We start from the raw sequence: 13,890 nt of genomic DNA, 5'->3' as shown, positions 1-13,890 counted from the left end.
GGACAAATTTCCTAGAATATAGGAGAAAGTCTAGGTCCCAGAATTTTCTGTGGAGTGTCCTTTATTGATGTAAGCGGTTTGCTGCTGCTGCTGCTGCTAAGTCGCTTCAGTCGTGTCCAACTCTGTGCAACCCCATAGACGGCAGCCCACCAGGCTCCCCCATCCCTGGGATTCTCCAGGCAAGAACACTGGAGTGGGTTGCCATTTCCTTCTCCAATGCATGAAAGTGAAAAGTGAAAGTGAAGTCGCTCAGTCGTGTCCGACTCTTAGCGACCCCATGGACTACAGCCCACCAGGCTCCTCCATCCATGGGATTTTCCAGGCAAGAGTCCTGGAGTGAGGTGCCATTGCCTTCTCCTGTAAGCGGTTTGGGGGATCCAAATAGGAGGTATCTCATAAAGAAAGCCTTCCCTGGGCATACCGAGTCTTCTAAGGAAAGTGAGGGTGCTGACCTATGGCGTTTTCAGTTAGAAATGCTCCAATTTTTCTCCTAGGAGTCAACTCATTGACTCTCTCCTATGGTTTCCCCTTAGGGATCCAGAGGTGAAAGGGGTGACTTGGGTCCCAAAGGAGAAAAGGTAATGGGCATTTCATAGAAATGACAAACTACCACAGAAGGGGCATCCCCTACCAATCCCCATCTTGTGGGCTGACTGACTGACTGGCTGGCTGCTGACTGACTGAATGACTGGCTGGCTGACTGCCTGGCTGAATGACTGACTGCCTGGCTGCTTACTGACTGAATGATTGACTGACTGGCTGACTGCCTGGCTGTTGACTGACTGGATGGCTGACTGGCAGCTAACTGACTGAATGACTGACTGCCTGCCTGGCTGCTGGCTGACTGCCTGGCTGCTGACTGACTGAATGACTGACTGGCTGGCTGACTGACTGGCTGCTTACTGACTGAATGATTGACTGGCTGACTGACTTGACTGGCTGACTGGCTGAGTGAATGAATGGCAGACTGGCTGATAGAATGAAGGAATGGCAGACTGGATGACTGGCTAGCTGACTGGCTGAATGAATGAATTCCTGTCTGATTGATTGAATGGCTGACTGGCTGGCTGGCTGACTGAATGACTGATTGATTGGATGACTGACTAGCTGGATGACTAACTGGTTGGCTGGCTGACTGCTGGGGCCTTATCTTGAAAATGGCTGACCAAGTTCTTCCTCAGCCTTTTCAAGCATTATTTCAGAAGCAGTCATTATGTTTGTTTTTCTCTTCACAGGGTTTCCCAGGATTTCCTGGAATGTTGGGGCAGAAAGTAAGTACTCAGAAGCAGTAAAAATAGCCTTCAGTTACAAGTTAGATCCTCCAAGCACAGCAAAAAGAGGTCTGCCTTTCATCCATCAGGCCCGATAAGTGGGTTTCTTTGTGGAAGGTTCATGTTTGAAAGGGGAGCAAGTTGCCAAACGTATTGGTGAGACCTCCCTCCGACTCAGAGGAGGAAGGGACACCCCACCTGAGAAGAGAGATGGCTTCTCTGTGTCTCCTGTCTGTCAGGGGGCTATCAGACAATTCAAAAGCAGAAAGCTTTGGGCCCCGGGACTCAGACCGGAGCTGCAGCGGCCAGTGGCCCTGATGAGGGTTCAAGGCCACTTCTGAGGCACCCAGCTCCGCACTCCTTCAGAAGGGTACAGGCCCTGCCAGAGGAACGCAGAGTTGTTTTAGCAGGAGACAGCGAAAATGTTTTTTATTTGACAGTTAAATGTAATATTTATTTAAGCACTTAGTAGGATTTCATGGATATCTTGCTAGGATGAGGCTTAATAAAAAGGAGTTTATTTGGTTGACTTAAAAAGTATTCACTGAATAACAGAGTGGTGTCGGATATACTAAAAACTGTGAAAATGGCAACTGACTGACAGATTTTTTTAACTTATATTTAAGGTTAGGGTCTGGGGAAAAGAACTCAGGGGTGAAGGTGAGGGGATGTCAGACAATAAACGACCACTTAGGACAACCACCATTGCAGTGGTGGGTCCTCGTGTTGTTGAGGCATTAACATTGGACACTTATTTTTGTCTAAGCCTCAGGGCATGATATTCTTCCAACAGGCAAGTGGGATGCTTTCTTAGAATTCTAAATTGTTTCCAAGTTCACCTTAAAATTTTATTTTCCATGCTTGAAAGAACAAGTTATATCTTTCTCCCATTGGTAGATTATATTTAAATAATTTCAGTCATCTGAAATTATTATCATTTATCACTGCCCAGAGCTGTCAAAAGCTCTGTTTCTGCTACCTACATGGAGTGTTGGGTTGAAAAGAGATTAATTATATAAGCAAATGAAAGGGAATGTTACAGAGAAAAACAATTTTATTTTAAAATACTTAGTCTAGGTTTTCATTCTGTGTATCAGAGAGCAATACACTCCTGTAAAATTAAATATGACAGCTTCTCTGCTCTGTTCCATTTGCTAGACTTTCCATAGAGAGTTCTCCCTCCCTCCCGTGCAGCCTGTTTAAGACAGAGGTAATGTGATGACCATAATTAGGTCTTCAGAGAGAAATTAGATCAAGATATTACTGGCTGCTTCCAACTGGTGAGGAGAAGGACCACACTTCCCTCAGACGATCTTTTCCAAAAAATTATGCTGTTTATGCTACTGTTTTATCCCAGACAAGCATGGCATCTCTCAGCCTCCTCTAAACAGCCAAGGAAAATTGTGCAAACATCTCCATAGTCGCAGAGAATCCACCCTATCCAAGCAGGCTGAAGAGCATGACGGATGGGAAAGAAACCGTAGGTTTAAGGACAGTTCTCGGTGAGGCAGGATGTTGGTAGCTTGACAAATTCATTACACTGGCTGAACCGGCAGGTAATTTCAGAGCTCTATGCTTGATCCTCACTGTGAATTGGTGTTCCCTGGAATTTTCCATTGTGTTGTACCTCCTCTGGCGTCCCTGGGAGAAGTTGTCTGGGTGTTTATTGTTATCTAAGTGGTTAGGGAAGCTCTTCACAGGCACTGGCTGCTGCCTAGCAGAAATTTTCATGGCTGCTGGTGTGAAACTTAGTTTGTGTGATGCCTTCTGGGGTGTGCAGGGGTTCCTGGGGGTAAGAAGGCTGCCCTGTGGGTTCATGAGCCAAAGAAGCCACAGGTGGGCCTGGATTCCTGGAAGAACACAGGGAAGGAGGGGATGGCCTGAGATGCAGAGACCAGTTTTACAAAAGGCTGACCTTAAACTCTCGAATTCTGCAGTTGGTGCATTTGCTTTTTAGTTGGGAATATGGCTTACATTCAGGAGAAAGGAACAGCTACCCACTCCACTATTTTTGCCTGGAGAACCATGGACAGAGGAGCCAGGCGGGCTACAGTCCATGGGGTCACACAGAGTTGGGCATGACTGACGTGACTTAGCACACACGCATGGCTTATGTTGCTTTCCATGACATTTATAATAATTGTATTAAGAATTTGAACACATGTCTGGAACATCTGTCCCACAAAGTGTTTCTCCCTGAATCAAATGGAAGTAAGATGGAATGGCAACCAGTTTTTTGCTGAAGAATAGGAATGTATGTTGGAAAAGGCAGTGGCTCAGTTCAGTTCAGTCTCTCAGTCGTGTCCAACTCTGTGACCACATGGACTGCAGCACACCAGGCCTCCCTGTCCATCACCAACTACCAGAGTTTACCCAAACCTGTGTCCATTGAGTTGGTGATGCCATCCAACCATCTCATCCTCTGTCATCCCCTTCTCCTCTCACCTTCAATCTTTCCCAGCATCAGGGTCTTTTTCAATGAGTCAGTTCTTAGCATCAGGTGGCCAAAGTATTGGAGTGGGAGTGAAGGTTAGGGTTAGGGGCTACTCATTCCAGTATTCCTGCCTGGAGAATCTCATGTAGAGAGGAGCCTGGTGGGCCATAGGCCATGTGGTCACAAAGAGTCGGACACAACTGAGCGACTAAGCACACACAGCAGAGGGATGCAGCTAACACGGCAGAAGCTTCCCAAAGATGACAGCTGTCAAAACTGTGTCCAATTATTCAAAAACCCCAGAGATTTGAATTTATGCTAAAAACACAACATAAAATTTCAACTAAGAAAGAGAGCATTTCCCCCAACAGTGTCCCAGGCACAGACACAGGGGACTCAAATGCAGGTACCTCCCACCCTGGCCGCTTGGGCTGGGGACTTGGGAACCAAACCGTGTGCTGCCCAGCCTCCGCGTCTCTCAGATGATAACCCCACCCGGGGTAACCTGCTCCTTGCCCTCCTCTTGCGTGAAGAACCTCTTTCCCTCTCACACGACCCTATAGCTCCCCCAACCTCCTGAAGCAGCCTGCCTAGAATAGAGTGACGGAGGAGATGGCCCATGCAGGGGGCAGATAGACCTGGAGCTCTGCCAGAGCCTCGAGCCCCACCCCTCTCTTGCTTCTCTTTCTTCTTTCCAGGGAGAAATGGGGCCGAAGGGCGAGCCTGGGCTCGCCGGCCACCGGGGGCCCACAGGCAGACCAGGGAAACGAGGCAAGCAGGTATGGATCCCAGGGCTAACCGGATCTGGGGTGGGGGGTGGGGGGCAGAATGGGTCAGGGACCTTCTGGCCACACAGTCTGGTCTCCAGCATCCTCTGGGCTGGGGGGCAGAGCACCTGGGCTTCCTAGGTGAGCTGAGTTTGAGGGGGATGGGTAGAATGCTCAAAATTAGCTGTGTCCAATGCTGAAGCTAAGAGTGGGTCTTCAGTTCACAAGAACAGGTCTGTCTCCACCAAGACCACTGACCCCACAAAAATCTGCTTTTTGCCTCAGTGTCCCAGACACAGATGGACTTCTGGACCAGCCCAGATATTTCCGGGCTGTTCAAGGCTCTTCTAGGTCTCAACAGCAGGGCGTTTTCTCCTCCCTCAGGACCCCCATTTGTAAATGACCCTCTTTATCGGCACCATTCAGGGCTTAGGGAAAGTCTTCCTTCCCCTGGTCCGCAGGCTCTTGGGTCAAAACCATGTGATGGTGAGCCGTCCCCAGGGCCTCAGAGAACCTCACCCCTTTGAATGAGACGCGTATCCCTTACTCTTTCAGTTCCACTCTGTTGGCTTTTTGCCTCCTTTCCCACTATACATGTAATATATGAGCATCGTGGAGAATGGAAAGTTCAGAAAACTAGGAAGGAGATCATCTAAGCACCTAACGTCCCAGCATAACTCTGTTACCATGCTGGTAGTCTTCCTTCCTGCGGAATCTCTAGCCATTTGTTCATGACCAATATACATTTCTATTTATCCTAACTTTTAGTTAAAAATCACAACATATGCATTTTCACTTGTTACTTCATTCATTAAGTATTTTAAAACATTTCTTTTAAAATCTCTGCATCAGATTTTAGTAAATGAGGGACCAGAAGACTGCTCGGACAAGAGAAGCCTAACCGGATTATAGATAATGCTGAGGAGTGAACACGTGTGGGCACGTTCCCATTCTTTCCTTAGGCTAGATCCACAGTTCTCAGACTCTAGCTTACGTCGGAACTGCCTGGGGGCTGATTCAATGCGGATGCCCTCCCCCGGGTGCAGTGGTGGTGTTCCACCAGACTCTAGCTTACATCGGAACCGCCTGGGGGCTGATTCAATACAGATGCCCTCCCCCGGGTGCAGAGGTGGTGCTCCACGTGTCTCTCCTCCTCCCCACCAAGCCCTTGCCTCCCAAAGGCTCTGATACACAGCTGAGGCTTCAGGGTGGATTGTTGCTTCTAAAGCTCCACGTGAGTCTCACGTGCGCCAGAACTCAGAGCCACAGTAACACTAAGAAGCCAGATCTGGTCTTTTCAAAGGGACCTAGGAATGACATAGACTCCGACCTGATGAATCAGCTTCCACGATGACTTTTCCTTGTTTTGGTTGTGCTGGGTCTTTGTTGCTGTGTGCAGGCTCTCTCCAGCTGTGGGGAGCCAGGGACACTGTCTGTTAAGGTGTGTGCGGGCTTCTCGTGGCAGCAGTTTCTCCTGTTGCAGAGCTTTAGACGCGCAGGCTTCAGTGGTTTCGGTGCATGGGCTCAGAAGCTGTGGCACATGGGCTTGCTTGTCTGGCGGCATAGGGGATCTTCCTGGACCAGACATCAAACTTGTGCCCCCCGGGTACCACTGAGCCACCAGGGAAGCCCAGCCATGGTGACTCCTGAAGTCACAAGGCTCCAGTTCAATTTCTAAAGCTTTACCATGGGTAGCATGGCTGTGGCTTTGCCACGAGTCCACAGATAACAGTTTCCTAAAAACTAGGCTCAGAAAAAGAAAGACAAGGGAAAAATCCTTTTTAAAAATGAAGCATTTTCTCCCCTATGGCCGTGTTCCATCCAGAACGTGCTATGCTTGGGATCCGAGAAGCCGCTTGGCTTCCGTCATCTGCATCTTTCCTTGGACAGTGTTTGTCTGGTCCTGGTCAGGGCGGAAGCCAAGAAGTCTATTTCTTGACCCTGTTGAGAATGATTCTGTTGGAGCCATCTTAAAGACGACACCAGAACCACGTCTGGGAGCTCAGTTAGGAATATGGACTCATCTTCCTTCAAGACTTTATAGATACCTGAGTGCTGCTTCAACCCCAGCCTGCCTGGTCAGCCTTGGGGGATGGATGTGATGGTTTCTTTTTGTCATGAATCATTTGCCTAATAGAGTCTTATACACAGGGTGTTTGTTGAGCTGTGGTGCTGAGTCTCTGGAAGTTAAACAACCCAGATCCCTGAATCAGAAATCCAGAAGCGGCTCCAGGAGTACGAAATTCAGATCCAGAAGGACTGAAGAGCCCACCAACCCAACTCCCTTGCATGTAGTCACCCAGAAACCAGGGGCCAGGGCAGCGGCATGACCACCCGGGACCCCTCAGCCAAGCCAGCTCCCCAGCAGGGACAGAAGCTGGAGACCTGAGACCAGTCTGCCCATGCGGCACCTTCCCCTCAGCCTCCTGCTTCCAAGCTGACCTTGGGCAGGCCCAGGAAAACCACACGAGCGTATCATACACGTCTTCCGTCCCAGGGACACAGCGGCCTCCTGGATGGGAATCCCCAGACTTTGTGCAACAACAGAATGAGGAGCGTTTTCCTGGAAAGCACTGCTCAGTGTGTCCTGCTCACAGAGGCGAGGCTGATGCAAGCAGATGACCGATAAGCAGAACATTCTGTTACCACTGAGGCCAGGACGAGGAGCGTTTCCAGCTTCTTCGAGCTGTGTCACTTCCTGTGCTCGGAGACAGCCGATGTGGCTGTTAGATAAATGAGCCTTCGCTGCGGCTATATTAAGACGGTGTGACTTCCTGTGTCATCTGCGAGGGGAACCCGTCTTAGTGGCCTTGCAGATTGCTAAGGCTCAGGCAAGGCTTAAGACTCCCTCCCTTAGGATGGAGTTGGAGACAAACTCTGGCCTCGCCATCCCACACGAAGGATTTGAGAACTCCTTGCACACTGCCGAGAGAGCCCCAGGGCCATGTGGGCAAGATGGCAGGTCACACGTCACATGGTGGTTGAAAGGCGTGCTCAGCCGGCCTGCCCCCAGACTTGGGAAGATTTACATTTCAGCAGGTGGGCGAGGCAGCCCCGGCATACCGTGTGAAGGTGGCCCGTCCAAAGCTGTCCGGCTGCAGCCAGCGTCATGGTCGGGGCCCAGGCAGGGACAGTCAGCCAATGGCTTGGGGGAAGCTCTGCAGGTGTGCCAGTCTTGGTTTCTGGGGTCTTTCCTAAGGGCAGCCCCAGGGGAGATGTGTGCTCTTAACCCTCCAAGGGCAGATAGCAAAGAGAGCATCCCACGTGGAAAGATACAGGTACACGTCTCTTTATGAGTCAGGACTTTTGTGACTGTGGGGCAAAGACGAAACCAAGCCAGCTGCTGTGATAATCAGCTTGGCGCATGGAGCCCTTGGTTCTGTGCAAACCACGTTTTCACCTCTGAGATCTTTGCTGGCCTCGTGACAAGCCTATGCAGGTGTATATTGCCTGGCCGCCTTTCATAGACGAGAAAACTCGGGCTCAGAGCGATGCCCTGAGTTACCCAGGGTCTCGTGGGCCAGACGGCAAGCCAGATTTCCTGACCTAGAGCCAACAAACCACGTCCACTCTGTGTGTTCAGCTTCTCCTCCTCCCCCTGCTTGATCTGAGCAAGACAGATTCCAGCCTGCGGGGAGCTTCTGTGTCCTGGATGGACATGGATGAAACGACCACAGACCAACTGTAGCTCTGATCGGGGGTGAAGCCATGAAGGCAAAGGGCCTGTGCTGGGGAGAACTGACTGGGCCAGGAGAGGTCAGGGAAGGCTTTGTCTCGGTGGTGTTTTTGCTGGGAGTGGAAGGATGGGAGGGAGTTATCTAGGCAGAAGGGAGGGGAGAGCGGTTTGGGGCAGAGAGAAGAGTCTTGAGAAGCAAAATAAAAGGCGTGTGCTCTTGAAGAGCGACAACGTCAAAAGGCTGGGACGAGCCTGGAAAGTCCAGCCATGCGTGGCTCTGGAGGCTGAGGAAGGGGCTGTGTCTTTATCCTGAAAGCACAAGGGGCCACACGGTGGGAAGAGCTTTCGTGCTAAAACAAATGGCCTGATGAGTGGCGGAAGGAGCAGCTGCCAGAGAGGGGGTCGGATCATTTCCATTTGCAGTCACATGCCATGTGTGATGCCTGTGGAAAGCAAATTTAAGGTTACCAGGGGGAGATGGATGGGAGAGGGGCAGATTAACGCATCCACACTATTATACGTAAACTAGATAAGCAACAAGTATGTACAGTGTGGCACAGGGAACTCTACTCAATGTTCTATGATGGCCTATAATGGAATATAATCTTTTTAAAAAAAAAAAAAACCATTGAATCACTATGATGTACCATGGAAACCAACACAATATTGTGAATCAACTATACCTCAATATAAAAAAAATTGGGTACCTATAAACTTGCAACCAGCACTGTCTCAAATGTTGCTTGCCCTGAGCTTTTTATGAGCTTGGTGACCTCCAGAAGTGCATTCCTCCTCCAGCACTTGCTCCAAAGTACAAGCTGGTTGCCAATGGAGAGCTGACTGGTGAAGAAAGTCTGCAATGTCCTGCTCTTATAACAGGCTCTGCCTTTTTCTCCATCAGGGGCAGAAAGGAGATAGCGGCGTGACAGGCCCCCCGGGCAAACCCGGGCCTTCTGGTCCACCTGGCCGTCCGGGTCTCCCAGGCCCCCCAGGTCCCCCCTCCGCAGGTAAGAATGTCACCGCTTCACCTGGTCCACAGTGTCGCCCTCCAGCCAGCCTCCCAGAGGGAGTCCAGCAGAGGCCAGACTTGAAATGCCTGCAGCAATTCGATACACTTCTAATTTATCCACCATTTGGCTAATTCGAGTTTTACTCAAGGGTGATAAACACTACTATGGTTTTGGTTTAGCATTTTGGAGAACAAATAGAGGAGAGAAAAAGAAAAAAATCACATTGGTGATGTCATTTATACGCGAAGTGAAAAATAACCAGCTAGCACTCCAACAGCGAACACCTCTTTATAGAAAAACATTTCATGGCTCCAAGCAACTCGGAGTAAAGATGACACTGCAAATTTTTCTACCTTACACGGCATTATGACAGAGTCCTTACAGATTTGCATTGAATATGGAAAGAAATTATTACAAAGACATGAAAGTCCCCCTTGAAGAGGCCATAGGGACACGGCTACCTTGTTTTACTTTGATTTGAGGAGCTAAGCCTTTTATTTGGTTTGAACGCAGCACATCCTCTGTATTAACATAGCATCTCTAGGTGCTGTGTTTATGTAGAGGAATACTGTTTGCTGACTGTGCAAGATCCATTTTTTTCAGTTATCCAAAAGGAACCAACATTTTTATTCTAATTCTTTTCTTAAGAAAATGAAGGTATTTAAAAATTCCAAAGTGCGCTTTTCCCCACTGTGTTTATGGGAAAATATTTACAACCACACCGTGGGATGGTCAAGAAATGTCATTCTGTTAGATTCTTGAAACCAAATGAAGAGTGGCCCTGAGACGGCAACCAGCTAGGATGCTGGGAAAATTCAATCTTGCATGTTAATGGGGTTCCCTCCACTTCTTCAACTGTCACAGAACAGTGGGGCAGAGATACTGGGGGGTTAGGGTGAAAGGATATCATGGGAGGTCCCTCCGGCCCTTGACCGGCCCCATTCACCCCTGAAACCAGTTGCCTGAGGCCACGTGGTCAGAGGGGTGACCACTATCTTCATACCAGGCGTCAGTGTCAGATCATCCCCAAACCTGGGAATCCTGGTCTTCAAAGGTCAGCTTTCCCAGGAGCACCCCACAGCCATTCCTCCTGAGATTAGGAGTCTCCTTATCTCCAGGCTTTGGGGTCCCTGTCCTCCCACGTCTGGGGTGATCTCTCCTCTTCTGACCTCCAGCCCCTCCCTCCTCTTGGTCCTCATACAGCGCTGCCCTCTTTTGAGAACAGAAGGCAAACGTCTTTTAATATGACCTGTTTCTCAGCAAGGGCAAGAAAGCACAGTCTTGCTGCCCCCTTGAAATTGGGAAGGAAAAAATAACAGAAGGACAAGTATCAGTCACTACGACATCCTGCCGAACCCATTTCTGTCTGTTAGGAGATCTTGCCGAGCAGTAGCTCGGCCCGTGTCCCTGCCCAGACTGTCTCCCTGAGACGACTGGATGATCCAGATGAAAGTTCTTCCCGTCAATCCTCCCCCTCCTCGGTTCTGAGGCAGGACGCTTCCCTCGAGCCCACGACCCTGGGCTGCCAACCCCGGAGACTGACAGCACTGTCTGAAGCCCGGGTTTTGCCTTTGGAAGGGATGCTTTCGGCCCCTGGGGTATTTCGGTTCAGTTCAGTTCAGTCGCTCAGTTGTGTCCAACTCTTTGCGACCTCAGGAACCACAGCACGCCAGGCCTCCCTGTCCATCACCAACTCCAGGAGTTCACTCAGACTCATGTCCATTGAGTCAGTGATGCCATCCAACCATCTCATCCTCTGTCGTCCCCTTCTCCTCCCACCTTCAATCTTTCCCAGCATCAGGGTCTTTTCCAGTGAGTCAGTTCTTTGCATCAGGTGGCCAAATTATTGGAGTTTGAGCTTCAGCATCAGTCCTTCCAATGAATATTCAGGGTTGATTTCCTTTAGGATGGACTGGTTGGATGTCCTTGCAGTCCAGCGGACTCTCAAGAGTCTTCTCCAACACCACAGTTCGAAAGCATCAATTCTTTGGCACTCAGCTTTCTTCATAGTACAACTCTTACATCCATACATGACTACTGGAAAAACCATAGCTTTGACTAGATGGACCTCTGTTGGCAAAGTAATGTCTCTGCTTTTTAATATGCTATCTAGGTTGGTCATAGCTTTCCTTCCAAGGAGCAAGTGTCTTTAATTTCATGGCTGCAGTCACCATCTGCAGTGATTTTTGAGCCCAGAAAAATAAAGTCTGACACTGTTTCCCTATCTATTTCCCATGAAGTAATGGGATCAGATGCCATGATCTTCGTTTTCTGAATGTTGAGCTTTAAGCCAACCTTTTCACTCTCCTCTTTCACTTTCATCAAGAGGCTCTTTAGTTCTTCTTCACTTTCTGCCATAAGGTTGCTGTCATCTGCATATCTGCAGATATTGATTATTGATATTTATATATCAATATCAATTGGTTATTGATATTTCTCCTGGCAATCTTGATTCCAGCTTGTGCTTCTTCCAGCCCAGCGTGTCTCATGATGTACTCTGCATATAAGTTAAATAAGCAGGGTGACAATACACAGCCTTGACGTACTCCTTTTCCTATTTGGAACCAGTCTGTTGTTCCATGTCCAGTTCTGTTGCTTCCTGACCTGCATACAGGTTTCTCAAGAGGCAGGTCAGGTGGTCTGGTATTCCCATCTCTTTAAGAATTTTCCACAGTTTGTTATGGTCCATACAGTCAAAAGCTTTGGCATAGTCAATGAAGCAGAAGTAGATACTTTTCTGGAAGTTTCTTGCTTTTTCCATGATCCAGCGGATGTTGGCAATTTGATCTCTGGTTGCTCTGCCTTTTCTAAAACCAGCTTGAACATCTGGAAGTTCACAATTCACGTACTGTTGAAACCTGGCTTGGAGAATTTTGAGCATTACTTTACTAGCGTGTGAGATGAGTGCAATTGTGTGGTAGTTTGAACATTCTTTGGCATTGCCTTTGGGATTGGAATGAAAACTGACCTTTTCCAGTCCTGTGGCCACTGCTGAGTTTTCCCAAGTTGCTGGCATACTGAGTGCAGCACTTTCACAGCATCATCTTTTAGGATTTGAAACAGCTCAGTTGAAATTCCATCACCTCCACTAGCTTTGTTCGTAGTGATGCTTCCTAAGGCCCACTTGATCTCACATTCCAGGATGTCTGGCTCTAGGTGAGGGATCAGACCATTTTGGTTATCTGGTTATTTGGTCATGAATATCTATTTTGTATAGTTCTTCCGTGTATTCTTGCCACCTCTTCGTCCTGGGGTATTTAAGGGCTCACAAAACTGAGGAATAGCCAGGGGGCCTGTGGTTGGGTGGCATCCCCGGTAAACAAAGACCTCAGTGGTCTCATGGTGTATCCGACTTGAATCCCGGCTCCCCCGTCAAGCCTGGGGTGGGGTGGGAAGGGCAGGGCTTGGAGACCCTCAGCCGCTCCCTTGGCGGCCGGCCGGATTGTCTTGTCAGCCTCTGGTGGACTGCAGCCCCTCCCTGTCGCAGGGCCAGTGTAGCCCTGTATTCTCTCCTTGGCTCTCCAGCACCTTCTCTTTCAGCCTGCTATGCCATCACCCTGTTCTCTGCCCACTCCTCTACACCGTCCTCTGTCCTCCAGAGGACCCCGCTCCTGCTTGAGTGAGGGCATATTCCTACAGTCCCTCTGGGCGCACCTGGCCTGAAACAGCGTTCCTGTCAGCCCCCAGGTCCACCCCCCCATCTTCTCCCCCTCCTTCCAAGCTCTCTCTTCTGCACCCTCCCTGGTCCCTGATGGGCCATCTCCTTCCCTCGGGCCGCAGTCCCCGATGCGACTGCGCCGGCCTCTCGATGGTGACTGCTTCCTGCAGGTGTGTCTCCTCGTCCTCCTGGTGGCAGGTCCTCGAGGCAGGGTCCTGGCTGAGTCAGCTTTGCACCCCCATTTGCACCCGCCTGTCGGTGCTCACACACCTGGGCTCCTTTAGCTGTCAGGCTGGCCCCCTGGATCATTGCACAGCAGCCAAGCAGGATGCAGGCGGGCTGTTTGACTGATTCCCTTCCCTGTGCCTTCCTTTGGGTCACGTCCCCTCTGTGGAACCTCCCAGAGTGAGAGGACTGAAGACAATGGGGCAAGAATCCTGCTCTTTGGAAACGTGTCTTTTGCAGGGGGGGGGGGGGGTAGGGGGTGGGGACAGCAGGAGAGGGAAGCGTTTAGAAGAGACCTTCCCTGTGCTCGGGACCAGTTGGATCATCATCAGGAGTTGGGACAGGCCTCCAAACTGATTTCTGAGACTACCTTTGAGAGCCTGGTTAAGTTCCACTCTCACATAAAAAAACATGTGTCTACCTACGAGCTCCAGACACCTTGTCCCAAATCCATCTTGGGATATTCTTGGGCTCTGAGGGCCCTGGGTTAACCTCCCCTGGTCTGATCCCACCCTCCCTTTGTAGATGAGAACTTCACACCTCAGAGATTCCCCCAAGGTTACTAGGCGAACTGGTGGCCACTCTTGGTCTGAAGTCCGCCTGTGACTCCTGGTCCCGAGACCTTCCCGAGCAGCCATGCAGCCTCTGCAGGGACAGAGCGGGGTGGAGGTGATGGGATGGCCCGGGGCTCCTCTGCCTTCTCCCAGATTCCCCTCTGGACTTGCTCCCACAGCAGCAGCCAGTGGGAATGGGAGGCCCCTTAGGCAGAGAGGCAGAGCTGGTCCTCTGGCTGCCAGGAGACGGAGAGGCTGCTCACTGAACAAGCTCCGAGAGGCTGAGGCTGGGGAG

At 50.0% G+C, this 13,890-nt stretch overlaps 1 protein-coding gene across 4 annotated transcripts in view; it reads left to right on the top strand.

Annotated features, from left to right (window-relative positions):
• Positions 1-13,890, top strand: part of COLQ (collagen like tail subunit of asymmetric acetylcholinesterase) — a 66,035-nt gene that overhangs the window by 42,075 nt on the left and 10,070 nt on the right. For all 4 annotated transcript variants that reach the window (XM_061425021.1, XM_061425013.1, XM_061425006.1 and 1 more), the window contains exons 9-12: positions 534-578; positions 1,236-1,271; positions 4,404-4,484; positions 9,050-9,155. In XM_061425021.1, the coding sequence (XP_061281005.1) occupies positions 534-578; positions 1,236-1,271; positions 4,404-4,484; positions 9,050-9,155 (268 nt within the window). The remainder of the gene's footprint in view (positions 1-533; positions 579-1,235; positions 1,272-4,403; positions 4,485-9,049; positions 9,156-13,890) is intronic.

Source organism: Bos javanicus, chromosome 1, assembly GCF_032452875.1.
Source record: "Bos javanicus breed banteng chromosome 1, ARS-OSU_banteng_1.0, whole genome shotgun sequence".
NCBI lineage: Eukaryota > Metazoa > Chordata > Mammalia > Artiodactyla > Bovidae > Bos > Bos javanicus.
This window is presented reverse-complemented; position numbering and strand designations above follow the sequence as displayed.